The sequence below is a fragment of the Bidens hawaiensis genome, unplaced genomic scaffold (assembly GCF_021521415.1).
Source record: "Bidens hawaiensis isolate Kalapana, Puna unplaced genomic scaffold, B.hawaiensis_p1.1 tig00014284_1, whole genome shotgun sequence".
Classification (NCBI taxonomy): Eukaryota; Viridiplantae; Streptophyta; class Magnoliopsida; order Asterales; family Asteraceae; genus Bidens; species Bidens hawaiensis.
This window is the reverse complement of record NW_027492229.1, coordinates 392,363-408,315: the sequence shown is the minus strand read 5'-3', so window position 1 is coordinate 408,315 and position 15,953 is coordinate 392,363. Positions and strand designations below refer to the sequence as shown.

Below are 15,953 nucleotides of genomic sequence, written 5' to 3'. Positions count from 1 at the left end.
ATCCAAACTATTAAATATCATAGTTGTTGTTTTTCCCTTATCACTCCACCTTCAGTTTATTATAAATTTAAAAAAAATTTCAAGTTTTGTTATACTTATTTTAGTGAGCTTTAACAACTTTCAAACTTTAATTACATTTCGTTGGATGCGTGTTTTTACATTAAAAAGAATCAAATATCGTTTGGAAAGAAAAAACCTCAAACCTGAAAAAGGAAAATTTAAGCATTAAAATTAGCAATTGATATTTGATTTATCAACTTATAATCAATAAACTAGCAAAATGAGGGAAAAATACATGTACAATTTGTCGTTTCCCGATCATTCATAGTCCATTCCTATCCCTGTCAATTTAATCAAACAAAAATACATTATTTTCTAAAATAATTTCTCATTTAAAGCATACACAAGTCATCCATCAAACCCTTTTCCATCTTTAAGAATAAAAAAAAAAGTTTCAAAAAAAATAATAAAATAAACACTTTAGATTAAGATGAGATAAGATTTATTTTTAAAGAGAAAATTTTAACAAGAGAGGTAAAGTTAAAGGGCATAATATTTATTATTAAATTAACCTCTCAGACACTATTTTTTTTTTAATTATTTGTTCTTAATGAATTTATTAGGTAGATGAAGTTGAGAATAAGAGATGAGTTAGGAATATACTCTTTACGCATAAGCAACCAATTTAATTGATTCATATATTATAAAAAATATATAAATTACGACCTAAATAATTTGGTTGCAAAACACACTGGTAAATTCTACAAACTTAAAAAATTAAAAGGAATTAGCCATTAAAAAAAATAATTCGGTTAAAAAGTAAAATTTTTCATTAGCACTGGTAAATTCTACAAACACAAATCTCAAGTTAAACCAAAATAACATTTTACACATTTTCCAACCGCTAAAAAAAACATACATAATTTAATAATCGGTTCATATCGCAAAACATATTTTGTAATTTATAGTACAGAATTTAAATAATCCCGTCTTTCATATAATTTATAAAACTAAAAAGATAAAGTTAAATCCCACTCTCATACAAAAATCATGTTCATGCTACCATCCCTACTTTCCAACACACTTCTAAAAAGCAAAACACAAAACATTAATATAAATAACATAAAAAACGATAAACACTTTTCCAGATAAATGAAAGAAAAGTAACTAAAAATAATGGGAGATTTATAGATCTCTTCAATACTGATGATTATGAAAAAAAAAAAAAAAAAAAGAACAAAAACCAAATTTTACCTACCATTTTCGCTTCAACTAACGAACACCAAACGACATGTAAAAGGATAAAAAGGAATGGAAAGATAGTCAAAGGAACATGTTGGAATAGGTGACCTCGAAACAAATAAGGTTAACAGATAATTGTTTTTGTTTAGAGGCACCTTTCCAACACCTTCCTCAAACTTAATCTCCCTTTCCCTTTACCCTAACTTAACTTGATCTCTGTTTTATTTTACCTCGTAGGTAGGCTTGGGGGTTGGAATTTATAGGCATATGAAAGGCTAATGAGGATTGTACTGAACAACTTGTAACTGCATGGCACGTGAACATGTACCTTTGTGATTGTGATGTTTTTCACTTTGGGACACATGTTTTGGTTTATTACAAGTTTAACCCACATATTCAAAATTCAGATTTCAGATGTATGCTTAAATGTATTTTAAAAATATCCTATACATTAAAAAGTTAATCATGTTTTCTTTGCATGTAACTTTTGGAAGTAAGTCTAGATTCAAAAATTTTTTATTATTTATCATGACCTATGTTTTTTTTAAGAATTTAGGTAAGAAATAAATAAAATGAAAGCATTAGCAATGTAAGTCTAAGGTGCTGTTTGTTTTTCAAAAGATAAAATATTTGCAGTCTGTGGACCATATCTGCAAGCATCTGCAACAGAAGAGGTGGACCAAACCTCTGCAACAAGAATACTGGTTGTTTTTTAACATCTGCAAAATGCTATAATAAACGGAAAACTAAATAAACCGATTTTTTTAAACTTTATTCAACAACAAACTAGTAATAATTGTACAATTTTAACAACAATCAAACAACAAACATTCGTAAACCTTCTACAAACTTTAATCAACAACAAACTAGTAATAATTGTAAAATTTTAACAAAAAATCAAACAACACATTCATAAATCTAAACTTTCTACAAATTTTGTTCAACAACAAACTAGTAATAATAGAACAATTACAATAATGGTGAATAGACTATCAAATCTTGAAGAAATAAGCATGCCAAGGTAGATGGTGGTGGAGGTGACAGCTAGGGCTGGAGGTGGCGCAGCAGCGTGCGGCGGTGGTGATGTGGGGAGAAAGGAAGGCAGCGGCAGTCGGCTGGGGTAGGTCGAGGAGCAGTGGTGTAGGGATGAGCTCGGTACCGTACCGGCACCGATCGGTACCGGTACTGAAAATACCGATCCCGAAAATTGCCAAATCTTGGTACCGGCACTGGTACCGAAATATTCGGTTCGGTACTAGTACGGTACTGGACGGTACCGGTATTGAAGGTAAAAATTTGAAAATACCGGTACTGTACCGATCCCGAAACTCAAAACTTTGGTACCTATTCGGTACCGACGGTACCAAATCGGTACCGGTACCAAGTACCAAATGCTCATCCCTACAGTGGCGGTCGGCTGGGGTAGCTGGAGGAGCAGTGGCGCCCGACTGGGGAGGAGCAGTGGCGGTCGGCTAGGGAGGAGCAGCGGCGGTGATGACTATTTTGACGGTGGTGCGGCGCGGCTGTGGAGGTCGCCGGTGGTGGAGGTCGCGGTGGTGCGGCGTGGCAGTGGAGGTCACAGCGGTGAAGGGGAGGAGATGAAGGGGAGGAGAAGATAGAATGAAAGGGGGGCTAGGGTTTGGAATAAGATAGAAGGTACAGAAGATCTGAAAAAAGGAATCTCCATGTCTTCTAGGATAAGAGGACATGAAGACATTTTTTAATGAAATGTATTCATAAAAACAAACAGTCTGCAAGCCTAAAGATATGCGCGGCACAGACATAAGAGACCAGGAAGATTTTTAAACAAAAAACAAACACCACCTAATTCGCTTACAAATCACCACACCATTTATTTTAACTAAACCTCCTCTTTTCTCGCTCTCAAGAACCTCCCCACCATTTATCACTCATTCTCTCTCACGTATTTGGTTTATGGAATTATGGAGGTCCTTGCATAATTATTTCTGCCTTGAGAATACATCAGTTTTTTTTTTCAAGATTTTGTCCACCTCAAAGCCGAATATCACCACATAGATGTTGGGTTGCTCATTTAAGATGATTTGATATGATTTTATTGAGTTGTCTCAATATATATAACAGGTTAAAAATTAACCTTCTTTTAAACGTTGTTCACTTAAAACGATTTTAAATGAGCTAACACCACAAAATATAAATGCGTTACGATTAAAAAATTTTAAATATAATTTTGTGTACAGTCTAATGTTTCAAGTAAAAATAACTAGAATTTTACCTGTCGCGTTGCACCGGGAGGTCGGTAAAATGAGGCGATGGTAAAATCTAAGCGTTGAGGCGGTAAGTCGACTGGAATTTGGTCGGCTCCGGTTACGTGCGTTATTGTACCATACCTAAAACAAAAAGTATATAAAAATTGAGGCGAACCAATGAGGTGACGTCGGTTGGTAAAACCCGACCGTTGTCAATTCCGAACGTGGAGACGGCGAGTCTACACAAATTCGACCAGTTTACGTCACGTTCAATACGGTACTGGAACTTAAAAAAACAAAATCAACATTCGGTCGATTTTCGTTACGTTCGTTACGATACTTAAACTAAAACAAACGCGGCGAGCCTGCGCGAATTCGGCCGGTTTCCAACAAATTTATTACGGTACCGGAACTAAAACAAAGCAAAAAAATACAAAACAAAAACAAAATTAGCATTCGATCGGTTTTATTTACGTTCGTTACATCTAAAACAAAACAAAAAAATATCTTTCGCCAATAAAGTGTCGCCAAGTGTCCTAAAGACGCACTTGCGGCACCAAAAACTCTTATTTATATAAACATATTTTAAAAGTCACAAATAACATAAGTAGGAAAATAGAAAAGAAACAAAAATAATATGTTCAAAGAAAAGAGGTCAAGTAACCAAAAAAACATCTGTTCGTTGGAGTTCTCCACAAAAAAAAAAATAATAAAGTTGCAAGAATTTTTGTTTTATAGAGCCTCAAACCTATGCAGTGCAAACTTCCCTCTCCTAGAGTCTTGAGAAACATAGTAACAGCAAACACACCAACTTATCACAATTGTTCAAGCATCAAAATTATTTTAACTAAAGCAAACAAAAGTAATCAAATAATCAAAAATATCTTTTATGCATCAAACCTCTTAATTATACAATATATTACTATTAATAATAATAATACAAAAGGGTTTTAGGAAAGAGATTTTCTACGGCCATCCTTAAATTGCTAAAAAACCGACTAATACACCGCGTATAAAGTAATACGCCGCGTATTAATGGGTTGTTCTAGAAAAAAACCCACCAGTTTGTCTTATATGTTTTTTGTTTTTTTTTTCTTTGTTTTTGTTATTTATTGTTATTTATAATAATTATTATTAATATTATTTTATTTATGAATAATATATTATTATTCTGAATTCGGCAAAGGACGTTCAGTAGCAGGGCTTATATAGGAAAATTGACATTGCGAAACGACCTTTCAATTTATTAGCTGCTGTCGTTATGATCAACTTGGATCAATTACAGTGATTACATTGGAAAAAAACTGACAGTGCCAAACGAACCCTTTCTTGGATGCTTTCGGTGTCGGCATCTCAAATCTGGCTCTTCGATTTTATTCAAACTCCAACTGTCCTGATCGTCGACCACCACCACCAACCGTAGCTGTCTTCACTTCAACACATATCCATCGTCACTAAACTTAAGCTTAAGCTTATTATTATTATTTTTTATGTTTAGATGGGGGTATTGTAAGTTGATCATCTTGTGTATATTAAAGAATTATCGGCTTATATATATACACACACACACACACACACATATACATAGTAGATGTGCAGTGTAAGAATTCATTGCTCCAACATAACCAGCACTAGATCGAGAAATTAATTTGATGAGTTTGAATCTCCCGGATCCGCAGTATCCGCTAACGGCAGCGATAACGGGAGTCCATAATTTGAACAGAGAAATGGAAATTCGGTCATTACTCCAACATAACAAGCACCAGATTGAGATATTTAGTTCGGACTTACCTGAACCGGTTGACACGCATGCTAACGTGGATTTAGGTTCGGTGTTGACGCTAATATTAACACGTTTGCTTACAGCTTTCATTATCACCGGCATAATACACAATGAAAGCACAAACTCAAACAACAATCCATACAACAGCAATTCTCTTCATTCTTTTCCTCTTCTTTCACGCAAAAGAGTATTATTGAAGAAGAGAAAACGAATGAAGAGAATTGCTATTGTATGGATTGCTGTTTGAGTTTATGCTTTCATTATGTATTATGGGGTGATAATGAAAGCTGTAAGCAAACGTGTTAATATCAGCGTCAACACCAAACCTAAATCCGCGTCATCAAACGTGTCAACCGGTTCAGGTAAGTCCGAACTAATATCTCAATCTGGTGCTCGTTATGTTGGAGCAATGACCGAATTTCCATTTCACTGTTCAAATTACGGACTCCGTCATCGCTACCGTTAGCGGATACCGCGGATCCGAGAGATTCAAACTCATCAAACTAATATCTCGATCTGGTGCTGGTTATGTTGGAGCAATGAATTCTTATACCGCACATCTACTATGTATATGTGTATATATATGTGTGTGTGTGTGTGTGTGTGTGTATAAGCCGATAATTCTTTAATATACACAAGATGATCAACTTACAATACCCCCAACTAAACATAAAAATTGTAAGTGAACGGATTTGGTGTCCGCAGCTGTTCGAATAGGCTAGGGGTAGTTTAGTCTTTATATTAATGTATAAAGGCTCATTCGCTAAGCATGTTTAGCGAATGAGGCCTCATTCGTTAAAGACTAGGCATATTCGTTAATGTAAGAGCCCATTCGTTACTACAGTGTAACGAATGGTGACTTATTCGTTAAGGTATACCCATTTGCTAAGGGTGTTTAGCGAATGGGGCTATGGAAAGACCTCATTCGTTAGTGATGTTAACGAATGAGAGTCTCATTCGTTACTACTGTTTTAACGAATGGGACATGCCAATAAATAGGCCTTCTATAGTTAGTTTGCAAAGAGATCTGTGCCATATTTATCCCCTGTAACGTTATGCTGCCGGATTCTCTCTAGACCTCCATTAACGTATCTTCATGTAATGTATTAATCATCAATAAAGTATTCATTTAACGTATGAAGACGATTTAACGTATCGATTTGCGACTAGTTCCTGGCTCATAAACGTTCGTATAACGTTTCTACAACTGGTATCAGAGCCAGAAGTTGCTCGTGATACGTATAATTTCGTGTTTATTGTGTTCATCATCTGTTTGATCGGATTTTTGATCGATTCGGGAATGAATGTTGAAATCGATGATAGTTTCGTGTTCATGATGTGATTCCGAGTCTATGTAATGTATTATGAAGGTTGATTAAGGTGTATTCATGAATCTGCCATGGTTAACCATGGAAAAAGCTTTGAAGTTGCAGTTTATTATTAACATTGTTTAAGTTAATTTGTGATGAAATTGATGATTTCATCAAGTTTATAATGTATTTCCGAGCCTTCATGAAAGATCTGGAGTGATAATATGAAGATTGGATGAAGATTTGCGTTTTTCCGGTGGCTGTAACCGTTTTTTCCGGCGAGATTTCTTTTTCCGGCTACAGTAACCACTTAACGACTCATTTGTTAACTTAAGTACTCATTCGTTGTCACACCCTGCCTTCGAGCCTAGGCGTGTGACTCACAGTTGGTACCACTTTTGTCAATTTATCAAAGTTTGCAGTGGACAATGTTAATTTAAAATATTTAATTTCATAACAAAAGGGATTTAAACACCCTTGATCGTTTTACAAAATTACTTGTTTAAGAACAAGTTTAATATATATATGCCTCGATACAAAATTTGCTGAGCCACAAGCTGTAAACTATGCCTAGTGTTCTTCTATCTCCACTGGCATATCCATCACTATTCCTTACTCCTGATTACCTGAAAATAATTTCAAAATACGTCAGCTATATGCTGGTGAATACGCCGACTCAATAAAACATTTTCACAATTCGTAATGACACAACACCAATAGTGTTCAACGACTCAGTGGGTCTCAATCCCATCTCATCGGAACTAAACATACGCACAAACCACATAATCGGACTTCACTCGCCTTAGAGACAGTCACTTGCCTCATGGTCAGTATGTCTGTAGTGTGCCCACTACAGTACATATATGTAAGGATCCAGACACATGTGTATTTTAGCCTGAGTGTTTAGTACTACCTTGTATCAAAACGTTTTAAAGGATTTGAACCAACCCTCATGCAAATATTTCCATAACTCTTTTACATATGGATAACAGTCCATAGTTTCAAAGAGTAAATATCTTTTCAAAATATATAGTACATAGACGTATTCACGTCATAAAACATTTCACACTATAAAAAGGTTTGGACGTATTCACCTTTTGTTGATTTCAAGATTTCTCACCAACAGATGTCTGATCTTTATCTCGGACCTATAGTACGAGAATAACATTTTATAAATAACTAGATCTACAATCTAGCTATAGACCTTAAGTCTATTTGCATAACCTTTACCTTGATATTCATTTCATTTTGTAAAACATTTATATGCTACGTTTCTTCATCATGAAGAAACGTATATATCAAGTTTCTTCTTTCATAAGTAATATCTTTATAAAAATAAAGAGCAACATTTCATCAATAATCTTATCTTATGAAAGCTTATATTTCACTTACTTACTTGATCAAGGTATAGACTATACCCTTGACTAGGGTCTAGGCTATATAAAATAATAATAAAATAATAACTTAAGTAGAATCCCTACCTTACGCGGGTATTTTGATTTGTCTAAGCCTTGTACAATAGCACTTCTAGTTAAACCGTCAGAACCTTGTTTCAAACTCGCTTAACCACTCGACGGAGCGTCAGAACTTCAATTCATGCACGTTATGCGAGAAATCAGAGTCTTGGAACCTCACGATCGTCGGGAACGCTTCCCTAGGTTATGTGTGTGTAAAGAAAGGTGTTTTTGGGATGAGAATGCTTCAAACCCGTAGCCCCCTTTTATAGGCAAAATTTTGGCCACCATCGCGTAGCACGATGGGGTTTTCCCCTAGCTATCGCGTAGCGTGACGCAACAATCCACCAGAGGTTTCCACGTGTTGACACGTGGTTGATCCGGTTACTTAACCGGGTCATCGCGTAGCGCGATACCCCCTTCCTTCTGGACCATCGCGTAGCGCGACGCCCCTTTTTCTAAACTCATGGGAAACTACATCGCGTAGCGCGATGATCAAGTCTGTATGACCGTCGCGTAGCGCGATGGGTCGAGGAAATCAAAATTTTTATGTTCAACCCCTGGACTTTGTTAACTCGTCACTTCTTGGTTTATCTTCCACAGTTCAAAAATACTAAAGCGGCCCTTATGCGGCGATGCGAGCGTGCGAAGTGCCAAGTGCGCCATCAAAACGCCACATTACGCCCATCGCCCGAGTCCGAGTCCATGTGCGTGCGCTTCGGGTGCTTCGCACCCTCCGCTAGGACTAGTGAGAGTGGTTAGCCCCATAAGAACATTACTATGGAAAACTCCTTTCTTATAAAGTGTTTTTATTTCTTTCCCACCTTTCATGTGGGATGGAGTTTCCTTACTTATTCCTTTAACATAATATGCGTTCTTTTCTTTATCATACTTTTTCCCATTACCTTTCTCATAATTATTTTTGGTCCTTTACCTTTATAAACTTGTCAAAATTGGACCTAAACTTTGTGGGTGTTACATCCTCCCCACCTTGGAATGAATCTCGTCCTCAAGATTCGCTAGAACAGATGTGGATACTTCTTTCTCATTTCTGATTCTAACTCCCAAGTAAATTTTGGTCCTCTTCGGGAGTTCCATCTTATCTTGACTAATTTTAGTGTTGAAACGTTATAAGAACGTTTATGAGCCAGAAATCTAGTCGTAAATCGATACGTTAAGTCTCGTGTTCATTCAATACGTTAAGGATTGATTACATTACATGAGGATGAATACATTAGGATGTCTAGAGAGAATCCAGCATGGTAATGGTATACGAATAAGTTATGGCACAGATCTCTATGCATTCTAACTATGGAAGGCCTATTTATAGGCTGGACTCATTCGTTATAACTGTAGTAACGAATGAAACCTCTCATTCGTTAACAAGGTTAACCAATAAGGTCTTTCCATAGCCCCATTCGCTAAACACCCTTAGCGAATGGGTATACCTTAACGAATGAGCTTCCATTCGTTACACTGTAGTAACGAATGGGCTCTTACATTAACGAATATGTCTTGTCTTTAACGAATGAGGCCCATTTGCTAAACATCCTTAGCGAATGTGCCTTTATACATTAATATAAAGACTAAACAACCCCTAACCTATTCGAACAGCTGCAGACACCAAATCCGTGCACTTACAGACTCCCCCTTGTCCGTAGCTGTCGAATGCTTTCCAATACTTTAGCATCCAATACTTTATCCTACAATACTTTAGTCTTCAATACTTTAGCGTCGAAAACTTTAGCGACGAATACATTAGCATAGAATACGTTAACGACGAATACGTTAAATTCGAATACTTTAACCGCTAATACTTTAACTGCATATCATCAGCCGTACATCTAACCTCCCCCTTGACTGATGATTCTCGGGCTTGTGCGAACAGACAAAATATAACTCTTTTTAAGAAAACCAACAACTTGTAGCTACTCGTATCAGATCTCCCCCTCAAATTAGCATCTCCAGGTGATCATTTCGATCATCCAACTGACATATGATATGGTTCGATCAAACGAGTCATTCAGCAACAAATCCTCGGCTATCTGTCACACTGGTAATGTAAAAATGTCTTTACGTTTAACCTCGTCACACATCTTCATGAACAACCCAATCATTCCTCATCTTTCACATCAGTCTTCACTCTCTTGATAACGTCTATCCCAAAATATAACTCTTTGAAGCCCCTCGACATCCCACTCGTTAGGACGCTTAGCCAATGCTTTGGGCATATGATTCAGAGTTCCAACCTTTGTTAATCAATCCTAAACGATCAAATTCATCAATCTGATGACAAGACACGTATATTCTTCAACACGATCAACCCATTCAAGAATTGTCCCCTTCTACAGAAGCAATCCGCCGAATACTCGTAGCCAACATAGTTAGGATCAAAGTCCCTCAGAAAGAAGTAAACGGACAGACACTCGTATCCCACATAGTCAGGTTTCAATCTCGAACAAATCAATCCACAATCAAAGACTAATTGCAGTCTCGAACTTGGTTCAAACGTAGCTTTGCAGCCATGAATTACAACCCGAATTGCAGTAATTTTTCAAGAAATACTTGCGAAGGTAGGAAGATATCAATCGAATAAACTCCTTGAAAGTTTTATCTCCCCATTTTCTTGACAAATTAGGCAAGGTCTTGAACAAATCTACGAAAATCTTCAATAAAATTCTTGTTAACTTAATCCGGTTACTCCCCCTCGGCCCCTCGAAATGTGTGAAAAGTCGGCCGGAAAATATATCACCAAATTTTGCTAGAAGAGTATCCCGCATATTTAAAATATTCCCGAAAAGTTTCTTTTTTTTTACATACGTTAAATGGTCTTCATACGTTAACCAGACTGTCTCCATTCGTTTGAACAGTATCCTCATTTGTTACCCTTGAACGAATGGGTCTCTTTCTTTAACCCATCAACGAATGTCCACATACGTTAACTTATGAACGAATGACTCACATTCGTTATAAATAACGAAACTTCCACATTCGTTACAAGTTGAGCGAATAGAACCACATTCGTTATGGAAATGACGGATGTCAGAGAAAAAATAATGAATGAGCATTGATAGCGAATGAGTCCTTCGTAGCGAATAAGCAAATAACGAATGAAGCTCACATTCGTTAAACCTTTTTAACGAATGAGCTCATTTGTTAAAACTCCGTTAACGAATGAGTTTAAGTTAACGAATGAGCCGTTATCGCGGTTACTATAGCCGGAAAACCGTATTTCGCTGGAAAAAACAGTTACAATCGCCGGAATCTTCAAATCTTCAAGCTCATCCATGGCAGAATCATCAAACCTTCATAATTATCCACCAAAATACATACGAAGGTTCGGATTTGATCCAGAAACATGAATATAACATCAATTCCATGATTCATCCATGAGATCATCCGAAATTAGATCATACATTAACCGAAACACGAAGAACACAAACCAAACCATATCACGAGCAACCTCTGGCTCTGATACCAATTGTTGAAACGTTATAAGAACGTTTACGAGCCAGGAATCTAGTCGCAAATCGATACGTTAAGTCTCGTGTTCATTCAATACGTTAAGGATTGATTACATTACATGAGGATGAATACATTAGGATGTTTAGAGAGAATCCGGCATGGTAATGGTATACGAATAAGTTATGGCACAGATCTCTATGCATTCTAACTATGGAAGGCCTATTTATAGGCTGGACTCATTTATTATAACTGTAGTAACGAATGAGACCTCTCATTCGTTAACAAGGTTAACGAATAAGGTCTTTCCATAGCCCCATTCACTAAACACCCTTAGCGAATGGGTATACCTTAACAAATGAGCTTTCATTCGTTACACTGTAGTAACGAATGGGCTCTTACATTAACGAATATGTCTAGTCTTTAACGAATGAGATCCATTCGCTAAACATCCTTAGTGAATGTGTCTTTATACATTAATATAAAGACTAAACAACCCCTAACCTATTCGAACAGCTGCGGACACCAAATCCGTGCACTTACATTTAGCTTTTGCCGTTTAAGTCTCTTTACTTGGAAATCTTCAACTTGTAGAGGTTGTTCTACAAATTTTAGATTCTCATTGATTTCAACATCCTTTAAAGGCATAGCTAAAGTTTAGTTAGCCAAACACTTGCGTAAATTAGAAACATGAAATACATCATGTATTCCTTTCATATCTTTTGGCAAACGTAAGCGATAAGCTACCGTACCGATTCTTTCTATCACTTCAAATGGTCCAACAAAACGCGGACTTAGTTTTCCTTTCTTGCCGAATCGTACAACACCTTTCCAGGGTGAAACTTTTAATAAAACTTTATCGCCTACTTGAAATTCTAACGGCTTACGGCGAACATCAGCATAATTCTTTTGTTGATCTCTTGCCGTCTTAAGTCGTTCACGGATTTGTAATATCTTATCTGTTATTTCTTGGACTATCTCAGGTTCAGACATTTGATTATCTCCAGTTTCAGACCAACACACCGGAGTTCTACATTTCCGCCCATATAATGCTTCAAAAGGTGCGGCTTGAATACTCGTGTGATAACTATTATTATACGAGAATTCCATCAAAGGAAGATGATCATCCCAACTTCCTCCTAAATCAATTACACAAGCTTGGAGCATATCTTCAAGCATTTGAATTGTTCCCTCACTCTGCCCATCAGTTTGAGGATGATAAGCAGTGCTAAGATTCAGTTGAGTTCCTAACGCTTGTTGGAAACTTTTCCAAAAATGTGAAGTAAATCTACTATCCCGATCAGATATGATAGATAATGGCACACCATGTAATGATACTATGTTGTTCACGTATATTCGTGCCAATCTATCCATAGAGTAAGATTCATTGATAGGTATGAAATGAGCAGACTTAGGTAGCCTATCAATAATGACCCAAATAGCGTTATTTTTTCGGGTAGTCTTAGGGAGTTTCGTAATAAAATCCATCGTTATCATCTCCCATTTCCATACAGGTAATTCAGGTTGTTGTAGCAACCCTGAAGGTTTCTGATGCTCAGCCTTAACTTGCAAACATGTTAAACATTTGGCTACGAACAGAGCAATATCCTTTTTCATCCCGTTCCACCAGTAGTTTGGTTTAAGATTTTGATACATTTTATCACTACCGGGATGCATCATATACTTTGATCGATGAGCTTCATTCATAATCCTTTCACGTAAATCCTCAATCTTTGGTACCCAGATTCTAGTTCCAAGTCTGAGTATCTCATCATCTCCTTTAACTAAAGAGTCGATTGTACCATTACGCTTTTCTTCGGAGATTTGGTTTTCTTCTATTGCTTTATTTTGAGCCTCCTTGATTTGTGCAATTAAATCTATTTGTAGTTCCAGTCTTAAGGCTCTAACTCTCTTGGGTTTTTCATGTTCTTTACGACTCAATGCGTCAGCTACTACATTTGCTTTTCCTTCATGATAGATGATTTCACAGTCATAATCGTTTAGGGTTTCCATCCATCTTCTTTGATGCATATTAAGTTCCTTTTGATCAAAAATATGTTTTAAAATTTTATGATCAGTGTACACGATAAACTTTACGCCATATAGATAGTGTCTCCATAACTTCAAGGCGAATATTATGGCACCTAACTCCAAATCATGAGTCGTGTAATTCTTTTCATGTACTTTCAATTGTCGAGAAGCATAAGCTATTACTTTGTTTCGTTGCTTTAGTACACAAGCCATACCTTAATGAGATGCATCACTAAATACAACAAAATCTTCTGTACCTTCTGGCAAGACCAGTATAGGTGCATTAGTAAGCTTTTGTTTAAGTAAGTCAAATGCTTCTTGTTGTTTGGTTCCCCATTCATACTTAACATTCTTTCGAGTTAAAGAAGTTAAGGGAACTGCTATACGAGAGAAATTCTCGATGAATCTTCTATTGTATCCAGCCAAACCTAGAAAACTTCGAACTTCAGTTGGCGATCTAGGAATATCCCATTTAGCTATCGCTTCAATCTTGGCGGGATCTACTTGGATTCCATTTGCATTAATAACATGACCAAGAAATTGTACCTCATGTAACCAAAATTCACACTTAGAAAACTTAGCATACAATTTCTCATTTCGAAGTAGTTCAAGCAAAATCCTGAGATGAACCTTATGATCCTCTTCCAATTTAAAATAAATAAGTATATCGTTGATGAATACGATTACAAATTTATTTAAATAGGGCTTACAAATTCTATTCATCATATCCATGAATGCTGCGAGAGCATTTGTAAGTCCAAATGGCATAACCGTGAATTCAAAATGTCCATATCTGGTTCTAAATGCAGTCTTTGGAATATCTTCTTCTTGGACTTTTAATTGATGATAACCTGAACGTAAATCGATTTTTGAGAAGCAACTTGCTCCTTGTATTTGGTCAAACAAATCATCGATTCTTGGGAGCGGGTATTTGTTCTTGATTGTTTCTTTATTCAACTCACGATAATCGATGCACATTGTCATCGAACCGTCCTTCTTTTTCACAAATAAGATTGGAGCTCCCCAAGGTGAAGAACTCGGTCTTATAAATCCTTTCTCTAATAGTTCATAGTACTGTTTCTTCAATTCTTTCATTTCCGTTGGTGCTAATCTGTACGGGGATTTGGCTATTGGAGCGGTTCTAGGTACTAAATCTATTTTAAATTCAACATCACGCTCCGGTGGTATTCCCGGTAATTTTTCTGGGAAAGCATCAGGAAATTCTGAGACAATTGATACGTCTTCTAATTTCTTCTCTTTGGGTTCTTCCGTTACATACACCATGAATGCTAAACATCCTTTATGTAGACATTTATTAGCTTTAATCATCGAGATTAAGCTAACATGACCTCCATCTATGTCTCCGGCTATTTGAATGGTCTTCCCGTTTGCACAAATTTCAATTGCTTTCTTATCACATAAGATACGGGCTTGATTATCAGATAACCATTCCATACCTAAGATAATATCAAAGCCTGCCAATGTCATGCGTAACAGCTGGACATGTATGACATGTCCTGCTAAGAATTTTACCCTTGTTCAATACTTCAGATATTCTAACTTGATTACCGTCGGCTGTTTCAACTACGTGGAATTTATCTAACTTATCTAAGGATTCGTTTAATAGGCTACAAAATTTCTTATCTATAAAACTTTGGTTTGCACCCGAGTCAAATAAAACTCTAGAATAAACATTATTAACGAGAAATGTACCGGTTATGACTTCCGGCATTTCAGCTGCCTTCTCAGTGTTGAGCACAAAAACACGTGCATTTCCTTTCCTACCTTCATTCTTGGTGCCACTACCACTTGCACCTTCTCCTCCAGTTTTCTTCTTCGGACATTCATTTTGAAAATGTCCCATTTACCACAATCATAACAAGCAATCTTATTTTTCCAGCAATCAGTTGTTGCATGACCCACTTGTTTACAGTTAGTACAGGTAAGTACTGGGGTGCAAACAAGACGTCAAATCGACCAGAACCTCCAGTGTTTTTACTCTAATGTTTCTCCTTTACGAAATCAATTCTCATTTAAATGTTTTATTTCTCAGGTTGAGCCGAAAACAAATAAAGAGGCCCTAACAAAAGAAAGCTGGGTGAATGTCGTGCAAGAGGAGTTTATACATTTGAGAAGCTCGGGGTTCGGAAATTGGTTGACTTACCTGAAGATAAAAAGTAAATTAACACCAAGTGGGTGTTCAAGTGCAAAAAAATATGAGAATGGGATTATTGTAAGAAACAAGGCAAGACTTGTTGTGTTGGGATTTAATCAGAGGGAAGGTATCGACTATAATGAGGTTTATGAGCCAGTTGTGTAAGGCCCCGAACCCCGGGAACCCTACAGTTGGTATTCATACAAAACACTTATAAAAATATTTAAACTTGAAAATAGTTCATTCCATTAAAACAACCAATTCAGAGTATAATTCAGCGGAAAACAT

At 36.5% G+C, this 15,953-nt stretch overlaps 1 protein-coding gene across 1 annotated transcript; it reads right to left on the bottom strand.

Moving 5' to 3' along the window:
- Positions 1-160: 160 nt before the first annotated feature.
- LOC143546206 (uncharacterized) lies at positions 161-15,374 on the bottom strand. Its single transcript, XM_077037916.1, has 3 exons — positions 15,044-15,374; positions 14,586-14,985; positions 161-203 (listed from the first exon to the last, which is right to left on the bottom strand). Exons 1-3 carry the CDS (start codon positions 15,372-15,374, stop codon positions 161-163), a joined length of 774 nt encoding a protein of 257 aa, XP_076894031.1.
- Between the last annotated feature and the right edge of the window lie 579 nt (positions 15,375-15,953).